Here is a 13,698-nt window from a genome sequence, read left to right on the forward strand (position 1 = left end):
AGGCCGAATGTCCGTGACCGCTCAAGTGCTCCCCAACAGGTAGAGAACAGTCTACCTGTTCTCCAACAGACCATTGTCCGCAGCAAACTACCCAGCCTTCAGGAGAACAGTGACCATGACACCACACAACCCTGCCACAGCAACCTCTGCAAGACGGGCCGGATCATCGACACGGATGCCATCATCTCACGTGAGAACACCATCCACCAGGTACACGGTACATACTCTTGCAACTCGGCCAACGTTGTCTACCTGATACGCTGCAGGAAAGGATGTCCCGAGGCATGGTACATTGGGGAAACCATGCAGATGCTACGACAACGGATGAATGAACACCGCTCGACAATCACCAGGCAAGACTGTTCTCTTCCTGTGGGGGAGCACTTCAGCAGTCACGGGCATTCAGCCTTGGATCTTCAGGTAAGCGTTCTCCAAGGCGGCCTTCACGACACACGACAGCGCAGAGTCGCTGAGCAGAAACTGATAGCCAAGTTCCGCACACATGAGGACGGCCTAAACCGGAATGTTGGATTTATGTCACATTATCAGTAACCCCCACAGCTTGCCTCCTGATCTTGCAGAATCTTACAAGCTGTTCTGTCTGGAGACAATACGCATCTCTTTAACCTGTGTTTAATGTTCCCTCCACCCACATTATCTGTACCTTTAAGACCTGGCTGGCTGTAGAGATTTACATTCTAATTAGTATTCTGTAACTTGATGTTGTGTCTCTGTGCACTTTTGGAGAACAGATTTTCACTCCATCTGACGAAGGAGCAGTGCTCCGAAAGCTTATGGTATTTGCTACCAAATAAACCTGTTGGACTTTAACCTGGTGTTGTGAGACTTCTTACTGTGCTTACCCCAGTCCAACGCCGGCATCTCCACATCCAGGACAGGAAGCAGTGAGCATGGATCTGTGAATCAGCCTCAATCAGCACCTTCAGGAGAATTGGGAGGGTGAATATTAGATACAGCAGAGTGAGAATGGAGGGAGAGTGTGTGGGATGGAGATTTACAGCTTTTTGGGACTGAAATAGGAAAGAATGTTCCATAGAAACTAGAATTGTCTGTTCTGACTTTCTATCCTGTACTGACACTGATGACTTTTGTAAATTCATTTTACAGGATATTGAAAGAGGAATCACAGACCGAAATCTCAAACTTCACGTCTAGATCTGACAGAGTCATATTCCTTGGGAGCTGAATATCATCGGACTTTGAATCTCGAAGGAGAAATGATTGTCCAGTTTGTCGATTTGAAAAGAGTTCGACCATCAGTGTGACGGGAAAAGCACCAACACACTGCCACACTCGAGTGAGAGTGTTCTAGTGCTCGGACTAAAGAGCTTTAACTAGTTACACCGCCTGAATAAATATCACACCATTCACAGCGGGGAGAGACTGTACCCGTGCTGTGTGTGTGGACGAGGCTTCAACTGATTGTCCACCCAAGACAGAGGTCAGGACACCTGCACCATGGAGAAACCATGGAAATGTGTGGAAGAGATACAGATCCCAATCTCAGCTGGAAGCTCATCGGCGCAGTCACACTGGGGAGAGGCCATTCACTTGCACTCAGTGTGGGGAGGGATTCAGTCATTTATGCAGCCTGCTGACACACCAGCGAGTTCACACTGGGGAGAGGCTGTTCACCTGCTCTCAGTGTGGGAAGGGATTCACTTGTTCATCCCACCTGCGGAGGCACCAGCGAGTTCACACGGCAGAGAGACCATTTACATGTCCTCAGTGTGGGAAGGGATTCACTTGTTCATCCCACCTGCAGACACACCAGCGAGTTCACACTGGGGAGAGGCCATTCAGCTGCTCTCATTGTGGGAAGGGATTCACTCAGTTATCCAACCTGCGGAAACACCAGCGAGTTCACACTGGGGAGACGCCATTCAGCTGCCCTCAGTGTGGGGAGGGATTCACTTGTTCATCCAGCCTGCGGAGGCACCAGCGAGTTCACACTGGGGAGAGACCATTCACCTGCTCTGATTGTGGCAAGGGATTCAGTCAATCATCCAACCTGGTAAAGCACCAGCGAATTCACACTGGGGACAGGCCATTCACCTGCTCCGTGTGTGGGAAGGGATTCACTCAGTCACCTCACCTGCTGAAACACCATCATGTTCACGAGTGACTGCAAGGACTGAATTTTGCTGTTCATCACATCGAGGTCCCAACCATTTTCATCGGTGTCTGTTTCTGCTGATGTTAATAAAACCCTGGCCCAGTTGTAAGATTTGTATTGTGGATTGTCTTGTCTGAGTCCTGAACTCGGAAATAAAAACAAGAAGTGCTGTAAAAACTCAGCAGGTCTGACAGCATCTCTGGAGAGAGAAACAGAACTAATGTTTTGACACTGAAGAAGAGTCACATTCAACTGGAAACATTAACTGTTCCTGTCTTTACAGATTCTGTCAGACTTACTGAGATTTTGCAGCAACTTCTGCTTTTAGAATGACGGTGAATGCTGGATACATGAATCAGAGACTGGTGTAAAACTGGGATCTGCTCCTAAATCAAAGTGAAACAGCAGGTTAAAGTTTCCAGTCTGAAAAGTACTATGGTTGTTATACTATATATACCATTTTAAGGCTGGTTTTAACTCATTTAAAATAAACCTGTTTAAAATATATTTGTTAAAGTCAGTATTAAAATACGAGTTGGATGAGTTCACAGGAGCTTGTTAACCGCTGGGACAATTATTCAACAAACATTGTCTGTCCAGATAGAGAAGAAGCTGCAGTTTGTTTGCAGGAATTCCCTGTTTTATTGATGTGTGTGTGTGTTAGACATCAGGATAACTAAAAATACACAAACCTGGACATCAATGGTGATCTGATTGACAGTTACTCTGGGAATCACTCCCACTGTGAAACTTCAGCACTGACACTGCTGAATTTTGTCGGCTCAGGGAGTGGGGCCTCTAGGAGTGGACTGTAAAAAAGCTGGGTTTCAGTATCCTGACTAATATATGGTGAGGAACCAGAAAAATCCTTACTGAGGAACTGCCTGGGGTTTTACCAGTGTAGGTTCAGGGGCGAATGATTCCTGACTCCCTGAAATGTCTGATATTGAACCCAGTTTGGAACAAGATTCATTCAGTTTCCAGGAGAATAGAGACAAATATCACCCACAACTGAGAGAGAGAAAAACAGCCACCTTGATCAATGACTTGGATGAAGCCAGAATTGATGATACAAAGATAGGTAGAAAAGCAAGTTGTGAGGTTATTACAAAAAATCTGTAAGGGGCACAGATAAGTTACCTGAATGGACAGAAAAATGGCAGATGGAGTATAGTGCGGGAAAGTGGGAGCTTTTCCACTTTGGCAGGAAGAATAGAGAAGCAAAAAATTGTTTAAATATACAGAAACTGAAGAATACTGCCGTAGAGAGGAATCTGGGTGTCCTTGTACATGAATCGTGAAAAAATAGGATGAAGGTACAGCAAGTAAAGAAGGCGGCAAATGGAGTGTTGGACTTTACTGCAAGGGGGTGGAGTTTGAAAAATGGAACTTGCTGCACCTACACAGGACATTGCTGAGATAGCAGCTGGAATACTGTGTACAGTTCTGGTCTCCCTACTTATGGAATGACATGCTTTAATTGGAATGAGTTCAGAGAAAGTTCACCAGACCCATTCCTAAGATGAAGGTGTTGCCTTTTGAGGAAAGGTTGTGAAGGTGTAGGGGAGAATTCTCCCATCCCACCCACCACAGGAATCGTAGCAGGCCAGGGGGTGGACCACACAACGGTCCTTTGACCTCGGGGCAAGTGATGCCGCAGAATCCAACTCGTCTTTTGGGGAAGGGTTGCACCTATACTCATTGGGTTTGGAAGAATGAGCAGTGAACATTCTGAAACATATAAGATTCTCATGGACAGTTGACAGGCGAGAGGCCAAGAGGATGATTCATGAAGGAGTCTTGAACTTGGTGCCACAGATCTACAAGGAAGCCAAGTGTATTCTTTTCGCCCTTCCAGACACCAATACTTTATCCTCCGTTTTAGTCAGGTTAGTCAGAGGTTTAGTCAGGTATGGTGAAAGCTTCAACCAATCATCTGGCCTTTTGGAACATAATTGCAGTCACAGGGAGATGCCATGGAAATGTGGGGATTGTGGGAAGAACATAAGAACTAGGAGCAGGAGTAGGCCATCTGGCCCCTCGAGCCCTCATGGCTGATCTTTTTGTGGACTCAGCTCCACTTACACACCCGCTCACCATAACCCTTAATTCCTTTACTGTTTAATAATTTATCTATCCTTGCCTTAAAAACATTCAATGAGGTCGCCTCAACTGCTTCACTGGGCAGGGAATTCCACAGATTCGCAACCCATTGTGTGAAGAAGTTCCTCCTCAACTCAGTCCTAAATCTGCTTCCCCTTATTTTGAGGTTATGCCCCCTAGTTCTAGTTTCACCCGCCAGTGGAAACAACTTCCCTGCTTCTATCTTATCTATTCCCTTCATAATCTTATATGTTTCTATAAGATCTCCCCTCATTCTTCTGAAATCCAATGAGTATAGGCCCAGTCTATTCAGTTTCTCCTCATAAGCCAACCCTCTCAACTCCGGAATCAACCTCGTGAATCTCCTCTGCACCCCCTCCAGTGCCAGTATATCATTTCTTAAGTAAGGAGACCAAAACTGTACACAGTACTCCAGGTGTGGCCTCACCAGCACCTTCTACAGCTGCAATAATCTTGCTGTTTTTAAACTCCATCCCTCTAGCAATGAAGGACAAAATTCCATTTGCCTTCTTAATTACCTGTTGCACCTGCAAACCAACTCTTTGAGATTCCTGCACAAGGACACCCAGGTCCCTCTGCACAGCAGCATGCTGCAATTTTTTCCCATTTAAATAATAGTCAATTTTGCTGTTATTCCTACCAAAATGGATGACCTCACATTTACCAACATTGTGCTCCATCTGCCAGACCCTCGCCCACTCACTTAGATTATCTATATCCCTTTGCAGACTTTCAGCGTCCTCTGCACACTTTGCTCTTAGTGTCATCTGTGAATTTTGACACACTACACTTGGTCCCCACCTCCAAATCATCGATGTAAATCGTAAACAATTGCGGTCCCAACACTGATCCCTGAGGCACACCACTAGTCACTGATCGCCAACCAGAAAAACACCCATTTACCCCCACTCTTTGCTTTCTGTTAGTTAACCAATCCTCTATCCATGCTAATACATTACCCGTAACACTGTGCACCTTTATCTTATGTAGCAGTCTTTGGTGCGGCACCTTGTCAAATGCCTTCTGGAAATCCAGATACACCACATCCACAGGTTCCCCATTGTCCACTGCACATGTAATGTTCTCAAAGAATTCCACCAAATTAGTCAAACATGACCTGCCCTTCATGAACCCATGCTGCGTCTTACCAATGGGACAATTTATATCCAGATGTCTCGCTATTTTTTCCCTGATGATAGATCCAAGCGTTTTCCCTCCGACAGAAGTTAAGCTAACCAGCCTATAGTTACCTGCCTTTTGTCTACCTCCTTTTTTAAATGTTTGTGATTTTGTGAAACCTGTTTTTGTTGTCTGAGCTGACTGGAATTAGAGCCAGAGCAGGAGTAATCCAGGGGAATGATTTGGAGGTAAAGCAAAATCCAGCAGATGCTGGAGTTCTGAAAAGAACCGACCTGCTGAGTTTATCCAGCATTTTCTCTATTTATTATAATGATTTTGGGACCTGGGTTTGAATCCCACCACGTTTCAATAAAAATATTGATGAGCATGAATTAATTGTTGTAAAAACACACCTGGTTCTCTAATGCCCTTTAAGGAAGGAAATCTGCCGCCCTGATCCAGTCTAACCGACATGTGACTGGATTCACAAACAATTCAAGGGCTGACTGGGTAAACAGGGAATGTCACCATCAGAAAAACAGAGCCCCCTTGAGGGCAGAAGGGTTAGGACAGGTTATGGAGAAGGTTAAAACTGTCATCATTGAGAACAACACAGACTTTAACGGAACAACTTGTCCCAAACACAATCTCTTGTAGTTAGTGTGGCAGGGTGTGGTGAATCAGGTTTAAAAAGAGTCAAATTATATATGTTTTCTAGTTTGGACAACCACATTTAAATCTGGGACTCGGATGAGGATATGAATTGGTGTTTGGTGGTAAGATCTAAATGTGTGTATTACGCCAGGAAGCCTTAAACCCAGAGTGAGAATATTTCAAACCAGGGTTCAAAATGAACGGCTGTGGATGGTGAATTCACTCTCAAAAGAAAACAAAGAAAATTACAGCACAGGAACACCCCCTTCGGCCCTCCAAGCCTGCACCAACCACGCTGCCCGACTGAACTGAAACCCCCTACCCTTCTGGGGACCATATCCCTCCATTCCCATCCTATTCATGTATTTGTCAAGATGCCCCTTAAAAGTCACTATCATATCTGCTTCCACTACTTCCCCCGGCAGCGAGTTCCAGGCACCCACCACCCTCTGGGTAAAAAACCTGCCTCCTTTAAACCTTGCCCCTTGCACCTTAAACCTATGCCCCCTAGTAATTGACTCTTCTGCCCTGGGAAAAAGCTTCTGACTATCCACTCTGCCCAGCCCCTCACAATCTTGTAGACTTCTATCAGATCGCCCTCAACCTGTGTCGTTCCAGTGAGAACAAACCAAGTTTCTCCAACCTCTCCTCATAGCTAATGCCCTCCATGCCAGGCAACATTCTGGTAGATCTTTTCTGTACCCTCTCCACCCTCTCCAAAGCCTCCACATCCTTCTGGTAGTGCGGCGACCAGAACTGAACACTATATTCCAAGTGTGGCCGAACTAAGGTTCTATAAAACTGCAACATGACTTGCCAAAAGGCCCGCAGAAATTCTGTCTTGGGAGGAACTACTGGAAGAAATAAATCATCCTGTACATGGGAGAGACAGAAACTGTGAGGACCATCTCCTCCAATCACAGATTCTGTCTCTCCCGATGTTGCTACATCTGCAGAGACAGAGTCTCAAACTGGAGGAACAGCTTTGCCACCTATTTTGAGAAAAGACTCAGCAGCCGATCTGTGATGTGTGGAGGAGTTGTGTCTTCCTGCTACAGAACTAGTTTCATAGCAGTGTGAGCCTCAAAAGGAATGATCCAACCATCGGCAGACCTTTCCCCATTCTGCTGAACAAGTCTCGATTATTTTTATATATCTCAGAAGGTGGGGTTTACAGCTCAGGAATTTGAGTAACCAGATATTGTGAACGTACTTACAATCACTTGGGTCGTCACATTAGAAATTGAGATACATTCATCCAGGTTCATATTCTAAACTGCTTTTATTTGCAGTTTAACATTCACAGACAACATACAAAATCCCCGGTCAGAGCTGATCTCAGCTGGTGTAGTGAGGTTATTGATGGGTTATTGATGTAAATCCACACACAATGAAGATCAGAATCGGGAGAGATTTTTCCTGCTCCACTGTCTGAACCAATAAACATCTGATTCAGTTCCCTTGTGTCAAATAGTTAGAATTCTCATTTTGGAAAGAGAGTATGGGAGTATTTTTAAAGTAAATTAACAAAACATATCATTCATAGATTCCAATTTAAAAGTTTTAATATATACACAGTCTTCAGTATTTGTGCTATCTTATTCAAAGAAGTAAACTAACAGAAACACAAAAGGTAATGTTACTACGTGACTACATCACTAATAAAGGAGTTACTGAGAATGGAAAACGATGCCCTGGAAACCAAAAAATAGCCCTTAAAAATCAAAGAGTAGCTTTCCAGAAAATCTCAATACAAGCATTGAAAATAAATACTTTGTGCCCTGCAGATGGATCTTTCAGAGAATGAATTGTAGATTTTGCCCAAAGATCAAATTAGAATTGAAGCAAAAGTTCTTAACTTTATTCTAAACAGGTTCCTGTTGAGAGTTCTTCAATTAAGGGGGAAGATCACTGGTGGTGCTTTTAAAAAGTGACATTGCAGCCCTGAAAATCAGTGACACTTCCAGAATATTAAATTCCAGCTAGTTATAGGGTTTGTTAACATCAGCAGAAATAAAATATTGTCAGACTGTCAATACTGAACAGCAGCAAAAACAGCAAAATCCAACCCCTGCAGTCACTTGTGAACTTGTTGATGTCTCAGGAGCCATTGTGACTGAGTGAATCCCTTCCCACACACAGAGCAGTTGAATGGCCTCTTAGTGTGAGTGCGTTGGTGAGCCAGCAGGTTGAAAGACTTTGCGAATCCCTTCCCACACACGGAGCAAGTGAATGGCCTCTCCCCTGTGTGAACTCGCTGGTGAGCAGAGAGGTTGGATGACCGATTGAATCCCTTCCCACACACGGAGCATGTGAATGGTCTTTCTGCAGTGTGAGTGCGTCGGTGAGCAGTGAGGTTGGATGACTGCCTGAAATTCTTTCCACAGTCAGTGCAGCGGAATGGCTTCTCTTCAGTGTGAATTTTCTGGTGTCTCAGCAGACTGGGTAAAACTGTGAATCCCTTTCCACACAAAAAGCAAGTAAACGGTCTCTCCCCAGTGTGAATTCGCTGGTGTGCAATGAGGGAGGATGCCTGTCTGAAACTCCGTCCACAGTCAGTGCAGCTGAATGGCTTCTCCTCAATGTGAACTCGCTGGTGTGACAGTAAGTGGGATGACCCAGTGAATCCCTTCCCACAGTCGGAGCAGGTGAACGGCCTCTCCCCAGTATGAACTCGCTGGTGTGACAGCAGGTGGAATGACTGAGTGAATCCCTTCCCACACACGGAGCAGATGAATGGTCTCTCCCCGGTGTGAGTGCGTTGGTGCACAGTGAGTGCTGAAGAATGCCTGAACCTCTTCCCACAGGAGGTGCAGGTGAATGGCTTTTCCTCAGTGTGAATTCTCTGGTGAGACCAAAGGCCAGATGACTGAATGAATCCCTCCCCACAGACAGAACAGGTGAACGGTCTCTCACCAGTGTGACTGCGCCGATGGTTTTCCAGCAGGGAAGGGTAACTGAATCCTTTCCCACAGTCCCCACATTTCCACGGTTTCTCCATGGTGCTGGTGTCCTTATGTTTCTCCAGGTTAAATGATCAGTTGAAGCCTCATCCACACACAGAACACGTGTACAGTTTCTCCTTGCTGTGAATGGTGTGATGTTTTTTAAGGCTGCGTAACTGGATAAAGCTCTTTCCACAGTCAACTCACTGAAACACTCTCACTCGGGTGTGCGGGTATCTTGGTGCTTTTTCAGTCACACTGATGTTTGAAATCTTCTCCTCCAGACAGAAGACAAACATTTCTCCTTCCACATTCAAAGTCTGAGGATATTTAAGTCCAAGTGAATCGAGACTCTGTCTGATTTTGATGTGATGTTTCTTCACCTCACCTGTAAAAGGAGTTTACAAAATTAATCACTGTCAGTCCAGGATAGAAATTTTGAACAGACAATTCTAATTCTCTGGAACATTTCTTCCTCTCTCATTCCCCCAAATCAATAAATTCCTGTCCCACAAATTCTCCCTCCTCCCTTGGCTTAAATCCAAACCCATCTCACCATTCCTTTCCCCCACTCCCAGTTTTCTCCCTCCCTCTCCTCTGTCTGGGTTCAGTTCTCCAGCTGCTGTCTGCAGACTGACAATAAAACCAATGGGTCTTATTGGGGGCGTTGGGGCCTCCAGCGGGTGTTTGTGAATCCTCCCCGCCCACCTCCCAGGGTTTCCTTCCTTCCCAGAGATCAGAGTCCTCATTGATTTGAGGCCAAAGTGTAACCTCTTATTTATTGTCCCCCTCCCCCATCCTCTGATGTGAACCATTCTCCAGTGGCTGAGCTAGGATGGGGCCGTTAACCTGGGCCTGTTCCCGGGAGGGAGGGAGGGAGAAGCCCCGCAGCTGCAAACCAGGGAGCTGACAATGATTCTGAAGGGTTTGCGGATCCACAAAGTGTTTCCAAATCCTCCCAGCCACCGCCTAACGCTGACTCCGCTTCTCCGGGACAAACAAGCGCCAAGGACAGCAATGACACTGCGCATGCTCCACATCACAATGCCCGGGCATTGATTGACGGCAGCTCCGGACCAATAGGAAGAGGGGGCGGGGCTGGAGGACCGAGCAGGAGCGGCTGGTCCTCCAACCAAACGGAGTGAAGGAAGGGCGGGGCTGGAGCAAATATTTCAGCACCGGGTGAAGCGCTGGAGCCGGCGGTTGGAGATTGGGGAGGATCCGCAAACCCTTCAGAATCATTGTCAGCTCCCTGGTTTGCAGCTGCGGGGCTTCTCCCTCCCTCCCTCCCGGGAACAGGCCCAGGTTAACGGCCCCATCCTGGTTGGAGCTGGAGCATGCGCAGTGCCTGCGGCAGACGGTCAGGAGCTCGAGCGAGCGGGTTTTCAATGGAGATTTTTACAAAGACCGAGTGCAGATCCAGAGCCTGAAATAAAACCGGAAACATAAATGGAGTTTGCGGGTGGATGGTGAGGCTTTATAAACACCCGGTGTCGGCCACAGTCCCTCAATTTGCAAAGCAAATTCCTCAGACCTTCTGATGGTTTCAGGCCGGAGTTCAAATCCGCCATCTTTATGAAGGTCCGTGTACTGCAAAGCGCATGCGCATCCGCCATCTTTATTGAGGTAAATTGGAACAACGCATGCGCAGCCACCGTATTTGTTGAGGTTGAAACCAAATGAATAACCCACAGGGAACAAAAAAAATCAGAGTTTGATTTCATAACAAAATCGATGTGTTGTTGTAAAACCGGAAGTTAGGGTTACAGCCAACAACAACTTCTATTTATATAACACCATTAATATCAGGGTGGTTAGCACTGCTGCCTCACAGCTCCAGGGACCCAGGTTCGATCCCAGCCTTGGGTCACTGTCTGTGCGGAGTTTGCACGTTATCCCTGTGACTGTGGGTTTCCTCTGGGTGCTCCCGTTTCCTCCCACCGCCCAAAGATGTGACGTTTAGGGGAATTGGCCATGCTATATTGCCCCTTCGTGTCCAAAGATGTGCGGGTAAGGGGGATTAGTGGGGTACAGATCAGGGGTAAAATATTCAGAGTCAGTGTAGACTTGATGGGCTAAATGGTTTCCTTCTGCACTGTAGGAATTCTTTGAGAAGTCATCCTTGTGCACTGAAGGTCTAGTCACTAATGGTGGAGTGATTAAAATAGGGAATGTGCAGGAAACCAGAATCAGCACAGTGTTAGAGGTGATTCCAGAGATAGGAACAGGCCTTGGAGTGATTTGTACAAATTAGTTGTAAGGATGCATGAAAAATACGCATTTCATTTGGATCTCATAGAATTCTACAGTGCAGAGGGAGGCCATTTGGCCCATTGAGTCTGCACTGACCACAATCCCACCCAGGCCCTATCCCCATTACCACATGCATTTATCCTAGCTAGCCCCCCTGATACTCAGGGGTAATTTAGCATAGCCAATCTATCTAACCCGCACATGTTTGGACTGTGGGAGGAAACCAGAGCACCTGCAGGAAACCCATGCAGACACGGGAGAACATGCAAACTCCACACAGACAGTGACCCAAGCTGGGAATCAAATCGGGTCACTGGGGCTGTGAGGCACAGGGCTAACCACTGCGCCACCATGCCGCCCTCTGCTCAGGGAAGAGGGAGAGTGTATGGGACAGATTTACTGTTTTGGGGAACAAGAGCAGAAAAGTTGTTCCTTAGAAATTAGACTTGTCTGATCAGAATTTCTATCCTGGACTGACAGTAGTTTTGTAAACTTCTTCTTTTGCAGGATATTTGATGGGGAAGATTTACAGTCAGAAAAATTGAATCAAGATTTAACAGTCGCTCAATTCACCAGCACCTGAACACGATCAGCCTTTGAATGTGGAGTGCGGGAAAAGATTTCAAACATCAGTGTGACTGGAAAAGCACTGAGACAGACACACACCCGAGTGAGAGCTTTCCAGTGAACTGACTGTGGAAAGAGCTTTAACCAGTTACACAGCCTGAGAAAACATCACACCATTCATAGCAATGTGAATCTGTGCATGTGTTCTGTGTGTGGACGAGGCTTCAACTAATCACTCAATATGGAGAGACATGATGATACTGACATCATAGAGAAACCGTGGATATGTGGAGACTGTGGGAAAGCATTCACTTGCCCATCCAAACTGGAAACTCATCGACGCACCCACACAGGGGAGAGACCCTTCACGTGTCCCGTGTGTTGGAAGGAATTTACTCAATCATCCTGCCTAACATTACACCAGCGAGTTCACACTGGAGAGAGACCATACACTTGCTCTGTGTGTGGGAAGGGATTCGTCCAGATGTATAACCTACAATTACACAGGAGAGTTCACACTGGAGAGAGGCCGTTCACCTGCTCCGTGTGTGGGAAGCGATTCATTAATTCATCCAACCTTGTGACACACCAGCGAGTTCACACTGAGGAGAGGCCATTCAGCTGCACTGACTGTGGAAAGAGCTTCAGACATTCATCCAGCCTCAAAGCACATCAGCGACTTCACACTGGGGAGAGACCATTCACCTGCTCAGAGTGTGGGAAGGGATTCACTACCTCCTCCCACCTGGTGACACACCAGCGACTTCACGAGTGAATGCAGGGAGTGGATTCTGCTGTACCTGCTGCTGTTAATCACATCCAGGAGTGAGCCACATTCATTCTGACATTTGAGGTTTGTTTCTGCTGATAATAATCCCTGTAGCTGGGCTGGAGTTTAATATTCTCGATCGAGAGCTGATTGTGTTTTTGGGGTTGCCATTTCCCTTTAAGAACCACTGTCTGTGATCTTTCCCCATCATTCAGGAACTCTCGTCACCGATTCTTCACAGTACAGAAAGAGGCCATTCAGCCCATCAAGTCTGCACTGGCTCACTGAAAGAGCCTTATCCCATTCCCCTGCCATACTTCTGTAACCTTGCACACTCTTTCTTTTCAGATAACAATCCAATTCTCTTTTGAGTACCTTGATCAAACCTGCCTCCACTGCTCTCACAGGACGTTTATTCCAGACTCCAACCACTCACGAGGTGAAAATAATTTTCCTTGCATCACTTTGACTCTGTTTTCCCCATTAACGTAGGTCTGTGCCCTCTAGTTCTTGATGTTCTCTTGGTGGGAACATTTTCTCACTATTTCACCTGCCCAATTCCTCAGGATCTTGAATACCTCTATCAATCTCCTCTCGACCATCTTCAATCAGACAATTAACATTTATTTCTTCTGATGTTAATCTCTAACTGACCTGGAATTTAATATTCTGAAATCTGTTAAATAAATCAGCTTTGTTCCAAACACACGGTGTGTTAAATCCTTGATTTCTCCAGGATAAGAGATTAATTGATGTCTTGTTACTGACTTCTGTTTTTTGGTTCTTTTCTCCTTTTAACTCCAGATTATTTCAGTCTCAGACCTTCAGTTACACTCATTTTTTTAAAATTTGACTTATTATTGTCACAAGTATTAGCATAAAATGAAAAGTATTGTTTCTTATCATGGACAAGTCCCAGCTCCCTATACTTTCTAGAATGTCTCTCCCAGCCTTGAGATCTAGGGAAGTTTTCAGTATTTAAAAACAGAAAATACTGGAAATTATAATCCATACTTTTCCAAGTGTCAGTTGATTGTGTCCCAGATTATTGGCTTTTCCCCACTGCTGATGTTAAGCTGATTGTTCTGTAATTGCTGTGTTTTTGAACAGGGATGTAACATTTACATTCT

General features: G+C 45.7%; 3 protein-coding genes across 5 annotated transcripts in view; 2 read left to right on the forward strand and 1 right to left on the reverse strand.

The window, feature by feature from the left end:
• The window catches only part of LOC144484462 (uncharacterized), a 77,284-nt gene that overhangs the window by 39,889 nt on the left and 23,697 nt on the right, over positions 1-13,698 (forward strand). The window contains exon 5 of the mRNA XM_078202998.1: positions 1,549-2,134. Within this exon, the coding sequence (XP_078059124.1) occupies positions 1,549-2,134 (586 nt within the window). The remainder of the gene's footprint in view (positions 1-1,548; positions 2,135-13,698) is intronic.
• Positions 7,618-9,448, reverse strand: LOC144484452 (uncharacterized). Its single transcript, XM_078202984.1, has one exon. The coding sequence runs from the start codon at positions 9,033-9,035 to the stop codon at positions 8,112-8,114; it is 924 nt and encodes a 307-aa protein (XP_078059110.1). The 5' UTR covers positions 9,036-9,448; the 3' UTR covers positions 7,618-8,111.
• LOC144484459 (uncharacterized) lies at positions 10,129-13,274 on the forward strand. 3 transcript variants are annotated; one of them, XM_078202995.1, is made up of 2 exons: positions 10,129-10,605; positions 11,740-13,274. In XM_078202995.1, exon 2 carries the CDS (start codon positions 12,041-12,043, stop codon positions 12,572-12,574), a length of 534 nt encoding a protein of 177 aa, XP_078059121.1. In that variant the 5' UTR covers positions 10,129-10,605; positions 11,740-12,040; the 3' UTR covers positions 12,575-13,274. The 3 variants fall into 3 exon arrangements, with proteins under 3 accessions (XP_078059121.1, XP_078059122.1, XP_078059120.1); XM_078202996.1 differs by having other exon boundaries at positions 10,129-10,560; XM_078202994.1 differs by having other exon boundaries at positions 10,129-10,339.

The sequence above is a fragment of the Mustelus asterias genome, unplaced genomic scaffold, assembly GCF_964213995.1.
Source record: "Mustelus asterias unplaced genomic scaffold, sMusAst1.hap1.1 HAP1_SCAFFOLD_107, whole genome shotgun sequence".
Classification (NCBI taxonomy): domain Eukaryota; kingdom Metazoa; phylum Chordata; class Chondrichthyes; order Carcharhiniformes; family Triakidae; genus Mustelus; species Mustelus asterias.